The 24,902-nt window shown below is 38.0% G+C and overlaps 1 protein-coding gene across 2 annotated transcripts in view; it reads left to right on the plus strand.

Moving 5' to 3' along the window:
- Nucleotides 1–279: 279 nt before the first annotated feature.
- The window catches only part of daam1b (dishevelled associated activator of morphogenesis 1b), a 64,296-nt gene continuing 39,673 nt past the window's right edge, over nt 280–24,902 (plus strand). For both annotated transcript variants that reach the window (XM_057352184.1, XM_057352185.1), the window contains exons 1-2: nt 280–647; nt 16,373–16,651. In XM_057352184.1, coding sequence (XP_057208167.1) covers nt 16,469–16,651 — 183 coding nt within the window. In that variant the 5' untranslated portion in view covers nt 280–647; nt 16,373–16,468. The remainder of the gene's footprint in view (nt 648–16,372; nt 16,652–24,902) is intronic.

The following is a 24,902-nucleotide window of genomic DNA, read 5'->3' on the forward strand; positions in this document are numbered from 1 at the left end:
TCTTAATATCTCTCTGGAAGCTTCTGGGTGCTTGTTAAATCCACAAGTTCATAAACTTTCACTCTCATTTACGCACAAATACCCACACAAACTCAGTTTGTCTATTTCACAGCCCTTCCACAAACAAACTGTAAACACTGCCGCAGCAGAACGCAAGGACTTGGGGTGGGGCGAAGTTCAGAGTGGGCGGAGTCTACATTCAGCTTGCGTCCTATGAGAGATTTGAGTGTTGAAAAGAGGTGTGGTGTATCTATAGGATCATCTGTGACTGCGTCCTCAAAGAGACTAGAGAGAGAGCAAAAAAGAGAGACAGAAAGGCAGAGACGGGGGTAGTGGGGCATTTGTATGAGGCTGTTGAACAGCAGGGCGACGTTGCTTGTATGTTCGCCGGTCGATCGTATCGGATCGTTTATGTTCGTTATTTGTTTAGGATTTCAAGCGTGACGATTAAGGAAACACTCTTGGTCTGATCTACGACGCTCTTATGTCCGTAATGACTCCGATTACTGAAGTGACATCCTTGAATTTACATGCTTCACGAGCCTTTTAGAGAAGATCCTGTGCGCGTGTCGTTGCGGTCGGAGAACGGTATTATTTCCTCGTCAGGGATGTAACGTTAAACGGACTTTACTCACACGCACCAAAGGGTAAGTTAACACGCATTGCGTTGAACATTTGATGTTTTAAATTCGCATGGCATTCGGAATTAATGTTTTTAATGGTTATGGTTGTGGTTGGGAGTGCACGATGCCGTGTTCGTCCCTCCGTAAGGGCAGCCGGGTAGTTTTGATGGGCAGGTGTGCGGTGTGGACGTGGACTATCGTATCTGCCACCGGGTTCAGCCGTTGAATAATCCCTGCCTTTTCGCATTTGTTCAAGTGCCATCATGTAGCTCTGCTTGCTTAATGCAAATGATGCATTAACGCTCCATCAGAGCTGCGCGCGCGTGCGTGTGAAGGAAAGATCTTAAAGGGCTTGCAGGCATTAATTTTCATGTGAAAGGGTAGGGCAGATAAACCTTGAAAATAGAAAGCCCCCTTTATTGCTATTTTGTCCTTATCAGAGCTGTCATAAATTGCAAAGTCTTCACTTCACTGTATGGCTTGTTTTCTATGTAGCTACTGTATGTTTGGGTGCATTCTTCATCAGGCATGACATGGGAGGTGATGAAAAGCAAAGTTCTTGGGTTGCATTTTTCTCTCTCTTTTCTCTTGCAAGTGATAATTTCTCACTGTATCTTTGAGGGACCGTGCCCACCCCTCAGCTCTGAGCTGTCATTTTGAGGTTAGTTATGGTCGTTTGGTTTCAAGCTCAGTTCTGTTGTCACATCTGTTCACACTCAGAGGTATCTGGGTTAATCCTGAGGCCGTTGTGCATGCAATGCAGCAGTTTTTAACCTGCCCCAATCTCTGCCTGTGTCCTGTCGCCCTATAAAAATGCACATTTGTATTTACTAAGAAAATTGCTTTTAAATAACCACATCTTAGCTGTATAACTGGCAGGTGTTATTGTCTCGGTGTTCATTATTACTGTTAACAGTTGGGTTGTTTTGGGAATTAGCGTCATGAAGGGAAGATTAATTCGACCTATTAACTCATAGGCTCAATTCTCATTAAAATATTAAAGTGGTTGGTTTTAATAAGAGGGTGTGGCTCACCCTTGGAGTTTCACCATTGGTGCTTTACCCTCTCCGTGATTTGAATTGAACTGACAAAGCTCTCGATTCAGTGGGTCATTTGAGGAGACAGCTTTAGGGAGATGTTATCCAAAATATTTTTCCAATTTTGCATGGCTGTCCTTGGATTATCGTAAAAAGAGGGTTTAATGCCGGCAGGCGTTGCATGTGCTGGTTACCATGGCAACAGAAGGGAGGGATGGATGGTAGCTCCTCGATGCATACGCGTCGGTTCGAGCCAAATGTCACATATTACTCTCGCATGGTAAACACTTAGTTTTACAATCCAAGCAAAATTCTCGGATAGGCTGCTGTTGGACACAGCAGTGGTCTTGGGTCTTCAAGTACATCTTTTGTGTTAACAAAATTGACATGTTTTGTAAGAATGTCTCTACCCTTAAGGGAGGTACAGGTTAAAATTAGCATCTGCGGTGGACAATGGAGCCAGTGAGCAGCTATACATTTGAGTCAGGTGTCATTTCCTGTCATTTCAGGGTTTTAGGGTTCAACAGCATCTCTTCACTAATCTCCTATCTGTTCTCTATGACCCACGCAGCTGTCATGGCCCTCAGGCCAATGCATACACAGGCGTGGCCCTACATAGACCTTACTGAGGCAAGTTCAGACTACCTTCTGCAAACATGCCTGCTTTCTTGAGCTTCTAAATGTGGGTTACATTGACCCACCACATCTTCCAAATATTTAAGTATACAAAGCCACTGCAGAGATTAAAGGAATAGTTCACTCAAAAATGATCATTCTTTCATTATTTACTTACACTCTTGTCTTTTTAAACCTGTATGACTTTCTTTCTTCTGCAAAACACAAAATAAGATATTTGGAGGAATGTTGGTAACCGACTTCTATTGTATGGACACAAAACCAATGCAAGTCAACGTGGTTCGGTTCCAACATTTTTCAAAATATCTTCTTTTGTGTTCTGCAGAAGAAAAAGTCATACAGGTTTGAGTAAACGATGACAGAATTTTCATTTTTGAGTGAACTATCCCTTTAATGTCTGTATCCGCTAATGCTAGATTTGGACCCTACACTATGTGCGCCTATCACTATTGTCGGACAATGGGATATCCTATTTCTTTTCACATTGATGGAAAAATAAATATGTACGCTCATGCTACAACTTCTGTTGTTATTACAGACAATGGCAGTAATTGTATTTAATGGTATGCATGCACTATGCACAAGGGTTAGAGTTAGGTTAGGGTCAGGGTGATTGACAGTAAAAATGGGTATAGTGTAATGAACCCCTGAAAAAGCGAAAAAGGTTAAATGTCTTTTAAACCTTATCACTGACTGCTCCCCTAAACCCAGTTTTGTGTGGCCCCTCACAGGGTGTGTCGGTGTGGATTGGAATGCTCATGCTATATGTGTTTGTGGTGTGTGTGTGTGTGTGTGTGTGTGGTGTGTGTGTGTGCTTGTGTATGCAGTTTGTGCAAGTGTCAAGGGGGGAGGGTGGTCTCATTGTCTGCCGAACATGTTTGACAGGCTGTCTGCGGGGGGGAGAAGCTATTCAAGCCTCTTCATCTTCTCCTCCGGTTTTTCCTTCTAAATTACCCCTGACAGGAATGGAGTTTGGAATCTGAGCCCCAGCGTCAGGTTCACATTGGGGCTGGATCGGAGGAATCCCCGCCTGGCTCGTGCTGCGGAGCGCTCTCGTCCATCCAGATCCAGTTCATTAGAGTGTGAGGGGGAGACGTAGCTGTTAGCCATAGCCAAACCACCACCCTCATGATTAATGAAGGACTTTTCACATATACGCAGTGTTACTCAACACTTCTTTTGAAAGGCCGAGACTATATCTCACTTTCCAGACTGGCTCAGGGGTCTTAATGCGGGGGGAGCATAGAGTGGTTCCCTAGTTCTCCTGTCCTAAATGTTGATTTAAGACCGCTGTTTGAGACAAGCATTAGAGACTTATCGGTGTGTGAAATGTGTTTGGGATTTAAAATCAGTGCTGCACCGAGGAACATTATTTCTTAAAGGGACATTTCACTCAACATGAAAATTGGCTCATTCCAAACCTGTATGACTGTCTTTGTTCTGCAGAACACAAAAAAATATGTTTTCAAGAATGTTTGTAAACAAACATCATTGACCCCTATTGACTTCCGTTGTATAGACACAAAACCACCAAAACATTTTTCAAAATAACTTATTTTGTGTGCCACATACAAGTTTTGAATGACATGATGGGGCAAACCATTCTTTTTTAATTAACCCTTTAAACCTGTTTATGTATGACACAATCCAGCTTCTGGCACAGTATAGCGCTTTACATATAGAACTGTGTTAACTACAAACACTTCCGAAAATGGCATGTTTGCAGTCATAAAACAGGTTAGCATTGTGCACACTGGGCAAGTTCATAGTTCAAACACACTTCCTCCTGCCCTGTTGTCAGTATTCTGAGAAAAATCTGATCCCAGAACACTGTCAGAGTGACATTCATGCCTCAGAAACCGTTCTGACTTCAAATTGGAAACAATCGCGTACAGCGTCCGTCCAGGCAACCAAATATAAACATTGCCCACTCGAAGTTCACCTGCAATAACTCGTCTAAATATTTTGGCAGTCTGGCTGGTTGTAGTTAATATTTACAAGTAAGATTTAACTTAAGAGGAGAACTGTAAATTGTGTTTACAGCTCTGTTGAAATTTCTACATGTGGTAGTCACCTTTGGACCAACGGCTCCAAGATCTCGCTATGTGTGTCTTCAGTTGAAGTGATGAATGTTATGACTCAAGATGTCTTATAAGTAGGGATGCACCGATATGTAAATTTTGGCCGATAACGATAATCGATAATTCTTTAACATTGGAAGCCGATAACCGATATGTTGACCGATATGCAGTATCTAAATATTAATATAAAATTCCCTAAGACTGCAACAAAAGGCAAAAAGTTGGACACCTGCTTGTATTTGAAAACATTAACCGCGGAAAACAAGGTAACCATTAGTTATGTACCAAGCCTACTTTACACTAGTTAACGATTCTTTAACCTTTTCTGGTATATTTAATAAACAAATTATAGATGTTCTTCCAGAAAAATGTTTTCAATAGCCACATGTCTAACAAGTCTCAAGACAGAAAGCATTCACAGCAGTCTGATTCAAACAATATACTTTGTTCCTATATTTTACACATTTATAAATACTGTATCTACATACTGTACCACTACCTACATCAACAATGTTTTGCTAATAGCAGTAAGTGAATGATCACGACAGAAAGACAGTACTGTACTGTATTTTAACTGCGAGCAGCATGCAGATGAAGTAGTTTAACCAGAGGAAATGATTATTTCTTTAATATATCGGCATACATTTTATTATCGGCCGATACCGATATGGCCAATAATTTAGCGTGCATCCCTACTTATAAGTCTAATACAGAAACCAAGTCAAGAAAAACAAGTTGCAGACGCATGCCTTGCCGACTAACCGTGCTTATTATGGATCAACCCATGGATCATTGTGGATCAATCTTAATAGCCTTTAATGCATGTTTAATGTTTTTCATGATCCCTGTACAGTTAGATGACAAGCTTTGGGTTGGATATTCGGCAGTATTCAGCAGTGCAATGTGATAGTACTTCTGTTTCAGAGAAGATTCTTTTTTTTTAAGTTGCCTTGTATATGCTGAAGTTTGGTATAAGGTGATTTACATTTACATTTAGTCATTTAGCAGACGCTTTTATCCAAAGCGACTTACAAATGAGGTAAACAATGGAAGCAATTGGAACAACATAAGGACAACAAAAAGCATGTCCAATAAAACTGGTCTCACAAAGCCTTTATTCTACCACATATTTTATTCATGGTAAAGCACAGCTGTGACTGCTTCCTGTTCTACATCTTATGTGCATGATATCTAGTCTCCTTGTCTAAACTGTACATTAGTCCAGGAAAGTTGTTTGATTAAGTGCCCTCTGAGTTTTTGCTGAGTAAGACGTGAGAACAGATAGAGAGAGAGAGAGAGAATGTGAAGAGAATGTGTCCGGTCTGTCACATTGGATTAAGTCATACACCGTATGTCCTGACAAATGACTCTCATTCCTGTCTTTCCACTTCCCTTAACGTTTCTCTTTCTGTTTGTTGACCTGACTGACTGGATGAGTAGTGAGACATAATCTCCAAACCAACCACACATTAAACACTAAACACACTAAATCTCCACCCATTGTCTGCAGGTGTTGTGTTACTATAGTTGGTTTAGAATGACTCGGGTGTGTGCGACTGTAAAATAGGTCACTAGTCGAAATACATAAAGAAATAGGTTGCGCATTATGGAAAGAGTGGAACAGATGCAGACGCATGTGGCTAAAATCAAAGTAAATTGTAAACTTCAAATTCAAATAAATTCTATTTCATGCAAGCAAGCAAGACTTATGCTGGGTTCACACCAAACGCGAACAATCGCATTCCACATTCTTTATTACTCGCGGGGAAAGTTTGTTATTTTCGCGTGAGTGACGCGATCTGACAAATATTTTCAACCTTCACTGAAGACGAGATTAACACGCGTTCGCGGCAATCGTGCCGCTCGATTCGTGTCCTTCGCACCGCCTGCGGCGAGTTCGCGTCTATACTTGTCTTGCATTGACTCTGTATGTAATTTACTCGCGCAAAACGCATAATTCACGTTTGGCGTGAACCCAGTGTTAAGCTTTGATATTTGACCACTGTGTTCGACCACCCAGTCGAGTGGCGATCCTATAAGGATACACCACATTTAAGCCATCAATCGCTGCAATATAGAAGTAGGCTCCCATGTTATCCATGTAAGCTAATTGACTCAAAATAGCTGCTTTATTGTGTAAACGAAAAGTTTACTCGCTCATTTACTGATACATTAACATTGTTTTGAAGCGCTATTTGAGGTAAAGTGGCAACACAAACGCAAAAGTGGATGTGGCCACATAAGGTCAATATTATGAAATGCGAATGTTTTCAGTCATGTCATCTCCATTACGCTTCCTGTGGGAGGGATTTTGTGGTCCGCATCGACAATAAAACTAAGCATTAAAGCTACATCTAAAAAAGAAATTAGTTTGCTGAAGACAACAGTGGTCAGTGAAAACAAACATTTGAAAACATGCAAGAATTTCATTTGTGGCAGACAGTTGCAGGTGGGTCATTCTCACGAAACCACTGAAACATCATGGCAGTAAAGATTTGAATTATAAAACATATAATTCGTTAACACAAAAAATGATCATAACAAAACAAAATTGTGTTCTCTACCATGCACAAAGCATCATTTTAATTTTGGTAACGAATTTATGTATTTTTTCTAGAGTCAAATAAAACATTCTGAAACAAAAACAATTGGAGGTTCTTAGATGTTCTCGAATGACAAAAATACTTCATTAATGTCTTATTATGTATGATTATCATAGCATCAATGCTTTTTTTTTTAGAAAAGCATGCTATGGCATTGACAGTTTTAATGGTTACAGTGATGAGAATTTAAAAAAGTAAAAAAAAAAGTTTTAATTTTTTTAAAAATATGTCATACCTTGTTTTTAATGAATCAAAAGGATTTTCTTTTAAGAAATACATTTTTGACATCTCGAAAACAAAGATTTCATGAGAATCACCCAAGTAAAGCCGTCACAATCTACCGTCGTCCCTAACTGTCACGTAAAACCACATGTGTGATTGATCATCAGAGGTTTAACATTCCATTCAGACATCGACATAGCTAAATGGATGTTTCTTGGCCAGATGAAGCTACACATTATTTCTTCCTGGTACTGGCACCAACTCGCATTGAACGCTGAAGACATACAATATGAAATCCCTCCCAAAAAGCAAAGCAAAATGTAGTGTTCGCATTAAGGGCTCTTTGTTTTAGAAATCTTTGACTGAAAAACAACAGAATCCAAGGAGTTCCCGATTCAGACATAGACTTGAACCCAATTATCATTGGTATCCTGGGGACACAGGAAGAGTGACAAGAGTGTGCATGGTGAGAGATGGCAGTGGGGTTGTGAGAAGCTCGGCTGGCTATGTGTGGAATGTGACCTGTCAGGACAGGCCCACGGGGGAGATTAGGCTCTCCGCAGGGCCAGAGGTGAGCTCAGATTGGAAGATTAATGCAGTTACTGTATCAATATGGACACCAGCGGGTTTCAAGAGGTGATCAACAATAAACCTCTTTTGTATAAATCACGTGTAAAAGGCTGAATCTCGATGAGAAAATGAGCCTTGTTTCCAACAAAATGTTATGTTTGATAATGATGACAATGTAATATTATTTGTAGCATGATTTATTTTTTAGGTTGTAAAATAGTAAGTCTGAATGCTGCAATGAGTTTGCTTCCTCTCCGGGTGCTGTTGTTGAGAGACTTTGTCTGGGAGCTGTAATGTCTGTCATTGTTAAATGTTTTTCACCTGCTTCCTGTTTGTTTTCTGAGTTTGTCTGCATTTTCTTAGTATGTCAGCATGGCTCATTTCTTCATTCATTTAAAATGTATACATTCTTTCCAGTTTGCTTAAGATGTTTAACAACAAGGTAAATACATAAACAGAAAATCTCATTGGTAGCACAGTTTTCTTTTTCATTTTCTTTGAAAGAGTAAGTTATCCTTAAGTTCTGTCAAATGATCTGTCAAATCATTTCTTATCTGTCAAATGAACCATTATTTGCTACTTGCTAATGGCGGGTGGTATTAGAGGAAGGGGTATACTTGTCTTATTCTAGAAAAATTTGATCGAAGAAAAACAAATTTATTTTACAAGTTTATTTTGGGAATTTACTAGCTGATAGACATGGACTTTAAGCCACTAAATTTAGTTTTGCTTGGAGTACATCGACCAGTGTGAGTCAGCAGACAATTTCTGATGTTGTTGACAATGTCTGTCGAAAGTCTCCAGTGTGTCTAGATAAACATTTTACCTGTGCTTGTGTACGAATGATTCATTGTTTTAGTTCATGTGTCTTCTTACTAAGAACACATTACACCTCTATGGAACTAACAAGGAAGTCATTTACTGTAAACTCTGTTCAACTTACCACATTTTTTCCGCATTTTAATATGCCGCAGGCACACACTGTAAAAGAGGAATTATCCGCTCAGTCTTTTACATTAGCAGTAATTAAATCTGATATAATGAATTTTATTGTTAAGGATTTAGCAACGAACCCCGAGGCAGTCACATGGTTGCCTAGTGCCTTGTTTTTTCTCTCAATGCAAAGCAGTCAGGTCACATGACCAGCTGTGTTTGTTGTGTCAGCTGAATAGGTAGAAAGGAGAGATCATATTGGATGTCAACAAGTCACAATGCTTGAACACTTTCATTTTGAATGCTGGCCTATGAAACTGTTTATTTTAAGTGGTATTAAACCACACCATGAGTCAATTTTAATAAAGGATGACTAACATCTGCACTAAAAGCACATCTTATATTTAGCATTTTCTTAATTTTGTAAATAAAAAAATTTGTTTCAGAAATTTAAAAAAGTTGTTGTCTTGTTATCTTAATTTCACGATACATGAATTCAAAATATTTAAATGTTGATTTAAGTATGGGAGGATCTGGACAGGGCATACTGTATGCAAATCATGTTTACTTTTTCATCGTTACATAAATTTGAACAAATTTAAGAACATGCTAATTGCTCTTCTTTGAAAATAATAAAAAAGAAACTTTAACCCCTCTCTCTCTCCCTCAACATGTATTGTCTAAGATGGTTGAAACCTGGTAACTTGTTGTTATAGCACTTCTTGTATTACTGCCTCCTATCAACCGCTTTATTGTTTTACTCACTCTTGTGCTTTGGATAAAACCATCTGCTACGTGCCTAAATGTAAATGTAGTTTGTCTTTCAAACTGTCAAGTAAAGAGACATTTTCTGCTGCCTATTACCACATCCAAAATTTTTTACAGTAATCGCATGTTACATTGAGCAAAATCTGTGAGGACACGTTATAGCTAGGGGTGTGACGAGACACTTATCCCACGAGACGAGGCACGAGACTGGGTTCACGAGAACGAGACGAGATTTTTAGACTTTTTTAAAGAAATCCTCAATGATGAAATATATAGGGAAAAATTGTCTTTTATTCACCTTAAAACACAAAATGCAAAAAATGTAGTCATTATAAAATCAACTTGTACTTGAAACAAATTAAATGTCTATTTTTATGAATTATGCATTAATAAACAATATGTAAATACTGCAAAATGTTTTGTCACAAACTCAACTCACTCAACTGTAATTGCACAAAAAATATGCTTTATTTTCTTAACAGGCGCAGCTTTTAGTAAAGAGCTGTGTCTGGTTTCTCTATATGCTTTTGCATAGTGCTCGACTGCTCATGTTAGCAGAGGTGGCGATCATATCACAATGTCAATCCTCCTTCCTCCACTGACTGAACCCTCATAGCCTTCGGAGAAACTGTTAAAACTACATAAACACATCATGTTTTATGCTTACCTTGCACATACAGTAAGTAAGAGACAGATTATCTTTTTTTGAAGAGGTTTGCCTGTGAATGTATTTAAAATAACGCTGATCAGCCGCGTGCTGCTGGCAGCGGGAACCGCCGTAAACACTCGTGCTTAATATGCACGAGGCGCTGCAGACGCGAGAGACGCGAGTGAACGTAACACTAGCGCGTTTACATAAAAAAACTGGGAAAGTAGCTCTGCGGGATGGAAAATCACGTTGTCGAATGGCCAGGCTGGTCACTGTAGCTCTGCTCACAGTACGCACATACATTATGCAGTTATTAGTGTGTTCTGTACAGTAATGAAAACAGGTCACACCACAACAAAATGTACACTCAAACAAATGCTCCCAAATAAATTTTAGGTCACACAGGTAAAATTTAGGCGTTATGCGTATGAATAATGCTCGCAATTTCGAGCCCAATACCCCATCATGCCAATTGCATGAGGATATTGTTTTATCCGACTGGTCTCGCGAGATCTCGTCACACCCCTAGTTATAGCCTGAAGGTTACCTGACTGCTTGCTTGCTTGCTTACTCAAATATTTTGTGGTTTAATACAGTGTATTGTAATCTGCCATTAAAAGTGTGCATGTCTAGTTACATCTGTAATTTAATAATACTGATGCTATAGTTAATAATTCTGGCATTGTGTGGATTAACTGCTTCTCGACACGAATATACAGTAGCCATAGATGCCGGAATAGCATTCAGAAATAATACAAATATCATCACTGATGATAAAACCAATGAAATAATATTACATTGCTGATAAGACCTTTAAAATGTATTTATATTATTAGATTTAGTTTGTTTTTAATCAAAGGAAATATATTAATTGTATTATTCACATTGACAGCTGTTCTAGCCGTGCATTGACCTACTGTCAATAAACAACAGAACTATTAGAAACAGACTTTGTTAGTTGTTTACAAATTACATTCTTGGTAAAAATGGATGTTATTTGTTTGTGTGCATTGATTTCTCATTCATTTCAACATCTGTTACTCCTGACAAGACTACACTGGTTTGGTCACTTGCAGTGCCGTTCTCCAGTCACCCCTTTGGAATACCACAACACAGATTTCTACAGACCGGGCAAGACATTGCAAATCAACATAAACCAACTTCATTCACCAAAGCTGATGCAAAATCCACCCAGAGTTGACCTGGAGCTGGTCAACACTAGAGCCAGTAAATATAGACCTGAGAGGGAGAGTTCACAGAAATATGTCAGCTTGTTTTACTATAAAATAGCTAAAACCCTTATCTGTAACCGTATATACTGGACACCTGCGTTTGCTTCAATATTGTGTATGTCATTTCTAATCAAATCATGACAAACTACATATCATTGGAAAGGTCTAAGACTAGAATGCAGATTTATTTGGTATTTTTATTTTTATAATTTATGTAGGAAGAGTATTTTTTTCTTTTTATTAAAGAGTGTTATTAAATTATTTTTTTGATCTAATCATGACAAACTATATATTGTTGGAAAGGTGTGAGACTCTAGAATACATATTTCATCAGTGTTTTATAAATTAAAGTATGTAAGAAGTGTAATTGATTCACAAATGACAAGAGTGTGTATCAAAAATAAATACTTCCTGCGGAACACCTACTTTTACTTCAATACTTTGCATGTAAATTCTTATCTTATCATGACAAACATTATATCATTGGAAAGGGCTAAGACTCTAGAATACACATTTTATCAGTGTTAAGAATAATTTATGTAGGAAGAGTAATTGATACATAAATGATAATTGACATTAGTGTGCATCAAAAGTATTGTTTCACACAAATTTACTGTTTTTATATTGTTTCTGTGCTTTTGTATTTTTTCATTGTGTCTGTTAATTGGAAATGTAAAAAAAATGAAACGAAAAGCATCTCAGTTTCTGTTGTGGTCAAATTTCAGATCAAGTGTTAAAACCAATGGAAAGCATATAAAATAGAGCAGCTACATTTTTTTGTAATAGAGCAGCTAAAAAACTCACAGACACATCAAATTTTGGTGTGTCAAGACCAAACTTGATACAACACTTGGTGATCCTTGGCACTTTGACTTATGAAATTTTGCGGTTTTTCCGTAAAAATAATTATTTTTTTTATAAAAGAAAAACATAAACCTTTTATAGTTTTTTATTACAATAAACATAACAAAATCAGTTAAAAAACATTTTGCTTTCTTCTTTTAGCAATAATCGGCTAATTGTCTTCTTTCAAACGAGACCAACCGTAGTTCTGTATTTCAAAGAATTCATGAGTTACAGCCATTTTAGTTCCAACAGTGCGTTTTCATGTGTAGCCTCAAAAAGGACTGTGACAGTTCAATTCAATTTTATTTATATAGTGCTTTTCACAATGTGCATTGTTCCAAAGCAGCTTTACAGGAGCAAATAAGAAAAACACAGCACAGTGCATGGTGTTTATAGACCAAGCAAGATCATTATAATAAATAATATCTAATAAATAAATGAATGAATAAATGCAGTCTCCCGGTGAGCAAGCCAACACTGCACTGCTGTGGCGAGGAACCCAAACTCCAATGATGAATAAATGGAGAAAAAAAAACCTCGGGAGAAACCAGGCTCAGCCGGGAGGGCCAGATCTCCTCTGACGTGTCATAGCTGCACTCAGTGACCCCGACCAAAGCCACCGAGCAACGTCCACGAAGAACAGGGAGAGCCCACGAGCCGCGACCCAGGAAGCCTCACCCGCCGAAACCGTGCAGGTCCAACCCGGTCCCATTCCGTGATCAACAACAGACAACAGAGGAACAACCACGGAAAAATAGTAATGGCATAATTAACTTTATTCCTCTGTTGCCCGACATCGACCACAAAACAAGACCAGTTAAAGGCGGGGTAACCGATTTCCGAATTACGCTTTAGACAACTGAGTCGGGCAGAGTACCAAAACAACCTTGTAGCCAATCAGCAGTAAGGTGCACAGTGCACAGGACGGACATTAGCCGAGCCGAGCGCTGACGAAAGCGAAAGATGGGGGTAGGGGTGTGTTTGTTTTGGTGATTTGAACATCAACAATGGCGAAAGAGAAATCGGACACCCCACCTTTAAGGGGTGAATTGTGTAATACATTTTTTTTACAGTTAATCTTGTTTAAAGGATGCTTGACCTAATCTTTTGGGAAAATGTAACTATTTTTTGAGGTGATCATTTAGTATGATGAAGATGTTGCATGTGAGCAAAAAGCTAAATGATGCTCCTCCTATAAATCTAACAGTCACTGAAAGCTGATCGTTCTAAAATGTACAAATTATTGTTTATTGTATATGAATTGTCATGTCAGAAAATGGTAAAAATAGGAATAAGATTGAGTTGGTATTTTTGAATATTTTTACTGGTAAACATTTACAAAAATACTAATAAATTGCGGACCCGACCATTCCGGTTAGTAGCATCAGCAGCATTCCTCAGTGAAATTGATTACTCGTGAGTGGCTTCTTTGAAACTATTTTGATGCTAACCTTATGGTCTAATGCTCTTCAATGTTATTTTATTATCAGCTTGGAGTCAGCCAGAGGTTTGCCAGAGAATGTGAGTGAGAGAAGAGCTTCTCTTCTTCAGCTTTCCATATCTGGATGTTTGTTGGCGTGCCAGCCACACCATAGAATTTTCCTCACAGCTGGGTAAAGAGTCTCAATGCGCTCCAGGGCCATAGGTCTTTTTTCTCAGGGTGTGTTTAGATATTATACTACTGTATAATACAGAAATTTGTGATGATCTTTTGTAGAACGATAGATGATCTTCGAGTCTGGCAGATCACTTCTGTTGGTATGCAGAATGCCAGTAAGTGCATCCAGACGTCTACTCTGAACAAAGGACTGGCAACAATGATTCTTGGGTTATTTTAGGAAAAACTCGCAAGCTTACCTCCTTCACATATTTACGTTTTTGTAAAGCAGTCTGATGGACCTTATTACATATGTTTGTAGTTGAGATTAAAAAGTGGCAGTTTTGAACCGTGTCCAGTTTAAGGGAGGCGCAGCTGGGAAAATTCCACTGAGGCAACAGACGGGTTGAGGGGCTTTACTTTCAGCTGTACTCCAGCTGTGTGGATTTATATCAGTGACCGACAGGCGGTCGAAGGGCATAAGTGCCAGTCTCGCCCACCCAGGGGAAGGTTAATGTCTCTACTAGGGCAGTCACAAAATCAGGTTTTCACTACACTGTTATCGTGCCCAAAAGAATTCACGAGAATAATATTTTTTAATGTAAAAACATGTGAGATCAATAAATCATGGCAGCATAGTTTTACATTAACTCATTTATTTTATTAGTTACAACTTATACCCACCCAATATTTAAAATAATACATTGAAATGACAATGTACTGACAATTTAACCTGGTCTTTTGAGATTTCTTACGTTATTTACGTAATATATAACGTGATTCGAATGAATTTGTCGGATGTGAATGGCACAAAAACATACAATTATTAGCCCTTCCCTTAAACCCAATGTCACAGGTGCGAAAGCTGAGATTGTTTTGGACAATTTGATTATAATTAAAATTGTATGAAAGTGTATGAAATTTAGCAGCATCTAGCGGTGAGGTTACGAATTGCAACCAAACGGCTCATTCCAACCCTCCCCCTTCCCTTTCGAAGCACACGTTGGCTGACACAGGGCTAAGATGTCATCACGTTTTCACTTTGCCGAATGAGATAACGTATTTACGAAACATGCTCTGTAGAGCAGTTTGTCTGTTTAGGGCTGCTGTAGAAACAACATGGCAAATTCCAGGCAAGGGGGACCCGCGCGCGGTGTATGTAGATAGAAATATCTCATTCTAATGTAATAAAAACATAACGCTTCATTATGTAAGGTCTTTATACACCTCTGAACACATAGTTGTGTATATTATATTGCATTTCTGTTAATAAAATCTCCCAAAAATTACACACAGCACCTTAAAGGCAGTTTTATTTAAGAATTTATTTCAGTGTTGCGAATCTATGACATTTTGGAAAAAATTATGTTATTGGTCAAATTCGTATTTTTTATTTTGTGTTTTTTTTTCTTCATTTTTTGGCCAGTATCAACCACTAGATCACTTACGTTACTATAGCATTAACACAATATAAATAATCATAATTATTAATATTATGGTTATCATCTGTACTTGAGATTATATTTTGACACTCTCCTAATCTCCATCCATGTGATTTTTTTATTTATTTGTTTATTTTATATTTAGAACCTCCTTTATTTTTTGCTGTGTATACTATATTGTATATTTACTTTATTTTTTATTTTAACTTCCTCATTATTTACGTTTCCCATGAGTAATGCTCAACTTATAACCGCAGGATTTTTTACAGTAAAACCTGTATTGACTTTTCCCACAGTGTGTTACTTCAAGACCCCAGGGGGTCTTCTTTAGCCTAGTTGGCAAACGGTTCTTCTGTTGTCATACACTAACCGAAATACCTTACAGTTGTGATCACACACCTGCACGCCCATAACTCTTAAAATCCTCCAGAAATTTATCTTAGTTTGCAGTTTCAAAATTTGTGGCCGTGTTCATTGTTCAGGCCTCATAGCCATGTGTTGTTTATTTGTGGCTTCACACCCAACGCAAAGTCATGAAGACAGCTGATAGACATTCTGCTTTCGGGTTGAGTTGCAGATGTCATTTCACTTTACATCTTGTTGTGCACACACTGATCTTTTGGCAAACAAATTGTACTTTTAGAAAGCATGCCAAGAACGAGGGCTACTAGGCAAGACTAAGACTAAGACTAAGGCAAGACTTTCAAATGCAGCCATTCCAAATGTTCTTGTTTGGCAGCTTCGGATCTTCTGAAGAGTTTTTTTATTTTTGTCCGTGGTCCTTTGAAGCCAAGATTGCTTTCTATTGTCCTAAATATAGATGTACATGTGGACGCAAGCTGTTTTAATTTGCATGCTCTCTATAATCCTGTATGGGAAGTGATGCCTTGTGGTGTGTAGTCACACTTGTGATGTGGTTTAATGGAAGGAACCAATCTGATGATTGCACATGCTTTATGTCACCGCTTGTGGTGTTGACTAGGCTTAGTTATGTTTTTCTGTGTTGATGTCCTGATCCTTAGTTCTTAGACGAAATGGAACTGTTAGATTTAGTGTAAAAGGGTAATGAAAGTCGTTTTGCTAAGAGAAGATCCAATAAGCTGACCAAAGTTTCTTGTTGTTTCTTCTCGCAGGGCCGAGTGACCCAAGTGTAGCTCTCACCTGGGGGAGGACCATCACCCCTTCATTCTTATCATCCCTCACCCTTGAGCCCCCACACCGAAGCAGCCATGGCGCCACGGAAACGCGGGGGCGGAGGGCACGGCACGTCCTTCCTCTTCTGCTGCTTCCAGAGCAATGACCACCCAGAGATCACCTACCGCCTGAGGGAGGACTTCGCCCTGCAGGCGATGGAGCCTGCGCTGCCCATCCCCAGTTATGATGAGCTGGATGCCATGTTCTCTGAGCTGGTGGTATGTCTATACCTTACTGTATATTTTTACCATTTCTGTTTTTTATCTCCCTTGCAAGCATATCTTTGTGTGCTACACAGAAGTGGCCGTTGTGATGTCTTCTATTGGAAAACTGACATCCTCACCCTTATATTAATATTTACCCCTTTCAACAATGAATTTATGACCTCTCAGTCAGTAGTTTTTGTGTGTGATTTTTGTGAGGAGATGCTGAAGCTGTCCACTGCAGCGAGGTTTTTTTTTTTTTACATTTAAAAAAAACATTTTGTATGCTTGTTGTGTAGTTGTGCTTGAAATGTAAACTAAAGCTCAGCTTTGAGAGGAATTTAAGGAGGCAGCAAAAAGAACAGACAAAGCTCAGGCTTTGTGACTGAGAGCTTTATTTTCAGTGAGTTTTTTTGTGGAATTTAGCATATTAAAATGAACGCTGTCACAATATCAGATTTTTACTACATGATTATTGTGGGCAACAGAAATCATAATAACAATGTTTTTTTAATACAAAAAGTCAAATTCATCTTTAATTTTCTTATTTTCTTTTTTGGCCAATAAATTACACTCAGTGAGAGTCAGAGTTTGTAACTATTGTTGCTCTTAAAAGTATCATATTTCACGGTATTTCAAGATCTTTTTTTGTGTTTTTGTGGTGCACTCTTAACAGGAGTTCACTCTTAGAAAAAACGCTTTATTTTTAACATATTTTACCTTAAAGAGTAAAAAGTAATGATTTTTAAGGTCCTACTTTGGGTTATGGAGTGTCCAACAACAAGTCTACGTACATACACGGTGTGAGAACACTTTAATTTTATAATAATAGGCAGTTATTGTTACCTTACTTCTTGACTGACTCTCAAATTATTTGTTCAGCGATTCATCTGTCTAATCCCCTCCTTTCTGTCAGCATACTCTTATCTGATTGGTCAGATGGTCTAGTCTGCTGTGATTGGTCTACCGCGTGCAGTGTCACGTTCAGTGTCCGACCCGGAACTGAAATGAGAACGACAGACAACTCGTTCACGTGATTCAGAGTCAACTCCTATTTTCCCAAGACAATAACTTTGTAATTGTTCACTTTCGGCTTTACAACTTGGCAGACTGCTTACACACACAGCAACATTACACACTACATGAAATGTCATTTTAAGGACATATTTTAAGGACAAGGCTGTCTCTCATCTCACAAAACAGCTGGATTTGTTCCGGTTTCTATAAAGTCCCTCCTTCCAACATGCTCTGATTGGTCAAGCTGACCCAGTCTGTTGTGATTGGTCACCAGCCATTTTTTGCTTCACAGTCTGTTGTGATTGGTCAAGCACTCAGAGCTTCAGTGGAGATTGGAGAATGTCCAGCTTTCCCATACCTTTAGCTTTATCTCTAGCTCTTAGTGAGTGGCAGAGTGGCACGACTTCTCTAAACGGACTTTGGTAACACAGAGCGGTTCCAGTTGCGCATCAGACCGGTTCCACAAATAGTAATAACAATCACGACAGTGATGCTTTATAATAAAACAAGCAGATGGACCAAGAGACATTTGCAAGCAGTAGAAAGGACACAGAAGTGTTTTTAGAGGTATGTAAACTAGGGGTCGACCATTTATCGCCCTGGCCGATTATAGACATCGATATTAAAGGTGCCCTTCCCTGTGATGCCAATTTTCAAACTTTAATTAATGTGTAATGTTGCTGTTAGAGCATAAACAATATCTGCAAAATGATAAAGCTCAAAGTTTAATGCCAAGCAAGATATTGTCTTTAACAGAATTCGCTTTTCAAGGACTACAGAGAATGGCTGGAATCGGACTACAGCACTTTACTTCCCAGGTACATGATGTCACTATTCCGAGTTTTTGAAAAACCTCCGCCCAAAGGAATACGCCAAAAAAGGGGCGAGGCCTTCCTTAGAGAAGAGGAAGAGCCGCTGGAGTAGAGTTTGGTTGTCAGAGATTGTAAACATTTGAATGAGCTGGTCAATTAATTACTTTCACTTTCATCACAGTCCTACAGCTGGTAATAAGAATTCAGCTACACACATTCTAAGATAACCAATGGTCAAATCACAGCTTCCATGACTTTAACATCGGCTGTGAAAGCTGTTCTGTGCATTACACTGATATTGTGTGTGTGTGCACATACCTCTTAAACACTTCTATGAAACGTCCTTTGAAGTCCTGCTTGCAAATGTCTCCTGGTCAATCTGCTTGTTTTATTATCCAACTCGGGTCCAATATAAAAAGGCAAAACTAACGCTTCTGTTATTAGTGTTAATATAACCGGTCTGACGCCATTCGGTCCGGTGTCATTTCCCTCGCCATAGTAGGTAAAAAATGTGGTCACTAACAAAGATTGACGTTTGCACATGCACTTGCAGACCTCTGTTACACTTCGATCGATCCGCATGTTTTTAACTGATGAAGTGAAGTTGAGGCCATTGTTACTGTTTATTGCTAAAAGCCAAAGCTTATGAATACACGTGTACTGAGAGGAGGACCGACCAATCACGACAGCCTGAGAAGCGGAAGCTCGCTGATATGGTATGGGTGAGACATCTTCAGACACACGCTCTAAGCGGGGAACCAATCACGACAGACCTGGTCAGCTTTACCAATCAGAGCGTTTCGGAAGGAGGGATTTTATATATACTGGAAGAAATCCAGTCGTTTTATTAGAAGAGGGACGGCGGTGAATAATAGACTCGAAATATGTGAAATTTAAAGCATTTTTTAAAATTAGAAACATGAACATCCACTGTTAAACACCCAAAAAACATAATCAAAGCCTCAAAAACAGCAAAAGAACGCCCCCTTTAAGCATTTTTATGATTATCGACATCTGTCATTTTCAAAGCCGATTTGCCGATAAATTAATTTATTTGTGAAACTCGCTATGTGGCTCTAATGCAGCCTGTTGTGGGCAGCGTTTTCCCTAAATGACGTCTTCGTAGGGGAGAATCTGAAACCGCTCGTTGGAGGAGACTACTTCTGGTTTATGTGGATTATAAGAAAGGAGCCAGTGGATTTTTGACACATATTACTGTTCGGACACCTTATAAAAGTGAATTTTCCAGAATATGTCTCCTTTAAGGCAAAATTTTAAACGGGTGTGAAATAATTTATGATATTATCATATGTGTAGTGTTAAAATGGTATGATAGATTATCAGGGTTTTTAATATTATGGTTATTGTCAATACTAGTATATTTTGACATCTCTAGTTAAAATAAAACCCATATTCCCTGTTTCACTGTTTGCCTTCATTGCCAAGTAATGTAAATAGGTAATAAATACAGTACCTTGTCATCACACACCTCATAGTGTAATGGTGTAATAAAACCAGAGGGGGCGTTAAAAGCAAATATTGTTTAAATAAGCCGGTTGTGGTGTTTTTTTTTTGAAAACCACCATACTATTATGTGCACACATGGAGAGTGTCTGTATAACAAATAAGCAAATGAAACATTATTATCGATTCCCCACCCTTTTTTGCTCGCGTAATTTAAAAGGAGTAATTGACTTGTCGTAGATGTCATTCATGCTGTTCTCTCTATCTCTCTCTCTCTCTCTCTCTCAATTTTCAATTTTTAATTTTTAATTTCAAGGTACTTTATTGGCATGATTGCGTGTTCTTACAATATTGCCAAAGCATTGAACATATTACATAAGACATACAAACCCGATTCCAAAAAAGTTGGGACACTGTACAAATTGTGAATAAAAACAGAATGCAATGATGTGGAAGTTTCAAATTTCAATATTTTATTCAGAATACAACATAGATGACATATCAAATGTTTAAACTGAGAGAATGTATCATTTTAAGGGAAAAATAAATTGATTTTAAATTTCATGGCATCAACACATCTCAAAAAAGTTGGGACAAGGCCATGTTTACCACTGTGTGGCATCCCCTCTTCTTTTTATAACAGTCTGCAAACGTCTGGGGACTGAGGAGACAAGTTGCTCAAGTTTAGGAATAGGAATGTTGTCCCATTCTTGTCTAATACAGGCTTCTAGTTGCTCGACTGTCTTAGGTCTTCTGTATGCCTTACTCAGCACCTTAGTTTTTTTTTATCTCATGTTTGTACTTAATGTACAAACCCGATTCCAAAAAAGTTGGGACACTGTACAAATTGTGAATAAAAAAGGAATGCAATAATTTACGAATCTCATAAACTTATATTTTATTCACAATAGAATATAGATAACATATCAAATGTCTTACTAACATAATCCCAGCTGCCCTCTTTACCTTCTCGATGGCCCAAGAGGCCAGTAAGTGGCCTTTGAACTTGCTGGAGTTCTTTATCTTCAGTGGAGGCTGAAGTACAGTTCTTCTGAATAATGGAAACAAGGAAAAACCTCATTTGTGACCCTGGACCACAAAACGTAGCACAGGTATATTTGTAGCAATAGCCACCAATACATTGTATGGGTCAAAATGATACATTTTTCTTTTATGCCAAAAATCATTAGGATATTAATATCATGTTCCATGAAGATATTTTGTAAATTTTTGTTTTTACCATTTTTTTGAGTGGATGTGGCAAAATCGTGAATGGCCGGAAACATGCCTACAAACATGGGTACCGCCATTGTTTGGTTACCAACATTCTTCAAAGTATTCTCTTTTGTGTTCTGCAGAAGAAATAAAGTCATACAGGTTTGAAATGACAAGAGAGTGAGTAAATGATAACAGAATTTTCATTTTTGGGTGAACTAACCCTTTAAAATGACCAGATCTGCTGTCAGTAAGATATCTCTGGGTTCAACATCACACAAGAGCAAAATCTAATGAATGAATTTCATCACCTCACAACATACCGCAACGAGGCATATGTATCACTACAGTATATAATATAATTTTTGTTATAGAAAGAAATATTTTTTTAAGTATAGATTTTATGATTTATATCCATCGCTATTGATTACATATGAAAATAAACAATTGAAAAAAAAGCCATTCACATTTATATTTGGAGCTTGTGCCTCCCGTGTGAGCAGTGAGTCAGTGAGACTGGTGAGTACAAGCTTGACTCACACGTGTGTTTGTAGGTCAAAGGTAATGGGGAGAAAAACTGCCTTTGCCATAGGACTGTCTCATTTTTGTCTTGCAGGGTGGTTTCTTATTTCTGTTGCCAGAGAATGGCGTCTCAGGATATGCAATCTAAGTTACAGAACCCACTTAATAAGAGGGTGTAAAATATGTTTAATATGAGCTGAACACACTGACTGCTGACTGACATGTAAATTGGAGAAATTGCATTCAGTAATTGTTATTGAAGATGAAAAGGAATAGCAGTGAATTACAGGTATAAAGCTGAGATTATGAATGACCGCTGCCTAAGGAGAAATGCAAATAGAAACGTTTGCAGAATCAAGAGCACAACTTGGGAGTACATGCACAACATATAATGTCATGCTTTATGTAAAGTACACAGATGCTCTGAGGGTTCTGTAAAAGAAAGACTAATCGCTGAATAATGAGACTGAAAAGAAAGGTTTATATTAGTTATCCTATTAATATAGTATTATCCTAATATTAAATATTAGCTTAAAGGTCCAGTGGTTGAAATTTAGTGGCATCTAGCAGTGAGGTTTTGAATCGCAACCAACGGCTCACTCTACCCCTCTATCTCGAAGCACTAGGATGGCTGACACAGAACTAAGATATCGTCATGTTTTTGCTTCTTTGCTGAAGGAGATAACGTGTTTACGAAACACATGGCAGTTTGTCTGTTTAGGGATACTGTAGAAACAACATGGTGAATTCCATGTAAGGGGACCCGTGGTGTATGTAGATAGAAATTGCTCATTCTAAGGTAATAAAAACACAATGCTTCATTTTGTAAGGTCTTTATATCCTTTAAATCCTCTGATTTAGTAAGTACTACAAATAAAAACTGGCAAAACTTGCTAAATTTATTCTCTTTATTTCACCTCATGCACAACCCAGATAAGTAAAGAAAATGGGAAACATGGAGATATTAAACTAGAATTTTAATGAGCCGAGCTCTCGCCATGGGCGACACAGACAACTCTGAGAAAGTGCATCTCTCACCAAGCGTTTCACCTTCTGCTGTGACACGATCGCTGCTGCCAAAAATGCCTCTTTTTGCGCTCACCCATAAAAGAGGGGCAACCACACACTTGAATGGCAAAACATGGCCTATATTTAAGAAGTTCCCCGCAACCTCAGGCATCGCTAACACAGAGTAAAGGGATCATTTATTTATGCAGACCCCTCTTTTCATATTTTATAACGATTTCTAATCTCTTCAAAATCTACATGGTTTGTGGTTTGTTGACGCAGTTCAATGTCAAAACAAGCCTTTCAGAAATAATTTCAGAGAAGTTACATTTAAGAAGCCTTCCAGTTAAATCGACATTGAACACAGACACAACAGGTTGATTCTATTAGGGCTTGCGCTTTAGGAAATCTTGAGGACATTCATTAATTTTCATTAAGTTTATAATAATGAGGTTCATTATGCATAAGATGTGACCTATTCTCATTTTGCATGGGTTCATTTCAAGAACATACAGCAGCAGAATCTGAATGTAATCTCCCTGAACTACACACATACAAAAAAACCTTATATCTTCCGCAGTTAATGGCTGTCACCTCACAGTCAATGGACGTCATTTTACATTAGTCATCAAGAGCATCTCTTGAGATTGACTTCGACTCTGCAGGCCTGTTGTTCTGGACTGAATAATATTTCCTTTTAGATGTCACAGTTATTCTATTCTAAGTCGCTCCTGCCATTATGTGTCACAGCAGCGTGGGATTGTTGTAGCATCTATTAAAATATATGGTAACAGACAAAAGATGGTTATAAGTTCAGCAAACTCTAAAGTGTGTCTTAACACAGGACACACACTGATAAAATGAAACATTTTTAAAGATCTTAGTTGGAAATCGTACATATGCTAGATGGCACAAAGGTAAGTAAAAAATGAAAGAATTTTACAATAATAATTTACAAGCTAATGTTTTAACATCTACTCCCATGCAAAAGAGATCTAGTAATATTAAAAAAAACATGAAAAATCTTTAAAGTGGCGGTAACATGCTTTCATACATTCTGACTTCTTTACAATGTTAAACGTGCTGGCTTCTCAAGCTTAACATGGTCAACTTGTCAAAAAATGAGTTGAACATATGACATAGTATTTCTGTGCTCGATTCACTGGCAATCGGCGTGTACGTGCATAATGTAAACAACACAAACTTATGGTGAATCAATGAGATGATGTATTGCAGGATATTCAATTGGCAGCCTGCGGGCAGAACCCGGCCCTCGATGTAATTTGTTCTGGCCTTTCAAGTAGCATAGTGTGAAAAAGAATCTCTAAAATAAATTTAGTTCACGTGACGTTAGGCGAGTGGCACGACTCGCAAGCAGTCTCTCCTGTGAGACACGGTGAACAAGACGATGACGGTTTATTAGTTTCATTTCTGACATTTTTGCTAGCACGAATAGGACCACCATTTCAAAAGTACAGAGGCAAGGGTGGAGAATAGAGCCTCGGAAACAGCGCCTGTGTAGGTTAATGTTGTTTCACTGAAATTTCCATTTTTTTGTTATGCAGTTAAAAATACAACATCAGCATGTTTAAATGTAGGAAAAAACTTTGGGTGTCTTATGGGGCAAAAATTAAAAAATACAACATACGGGTTCCCATATTTAGGGCCCTGTGATTGAATCGTGAAATCCAGGCATAAAACAGATATTTTTAAGTTATATAACCCACCCACATTTTACCACATATCCCACTTGATTTTGACAGAGTATACTATTAACTTTAGTAAACTAAAGTAAATGTGCTAGTAACTTCATAAAAAATTAGAACTCATAATAAAAAATATTACTTACACTTCTGATAAATATTTTTTCATTTTTATTTTTCCCTGTATGGTTCAACGTATCTACTGTAGGTTTATTAATATAGTTTATACAAAGTAAGTGAATACTGTGGTATAGCGAATTTTTTTTTAATGTGGGAAAATATATTACTATTGTATAGTAAAGGACGGAATTAAAACAGAAAAAAATGAAATTGGGAAAAAATTTAACGGATTTCACATTGTTGATGTGTCATCCCTCATATTGCAANATATAGAATGAAATATAAAATAGAGTATATGTAAGTAAACAAATGAAATATGGAAATAAAATCTCAATATCAAAGTATATTTCAGGCAGAAACATGAGAATGTAATAAAGTCAAGAGTGTAGATGTGCATTGATTGTA

This window comes from Triplophysa rosa, linkage group LG15 (genome assembly GCF_024868665.1).
Source record: "Triplophysa rosa linkage group LG15, Trosa_1v2, whole genome shotgun sequence".
Classification (NCBI taxonomy): Eukaryota; Metazoa; Chordata; class Actinopteri; order Cypriniformes; family Nemacheilidae; genus Triplophysa; species Triplophysa rosa.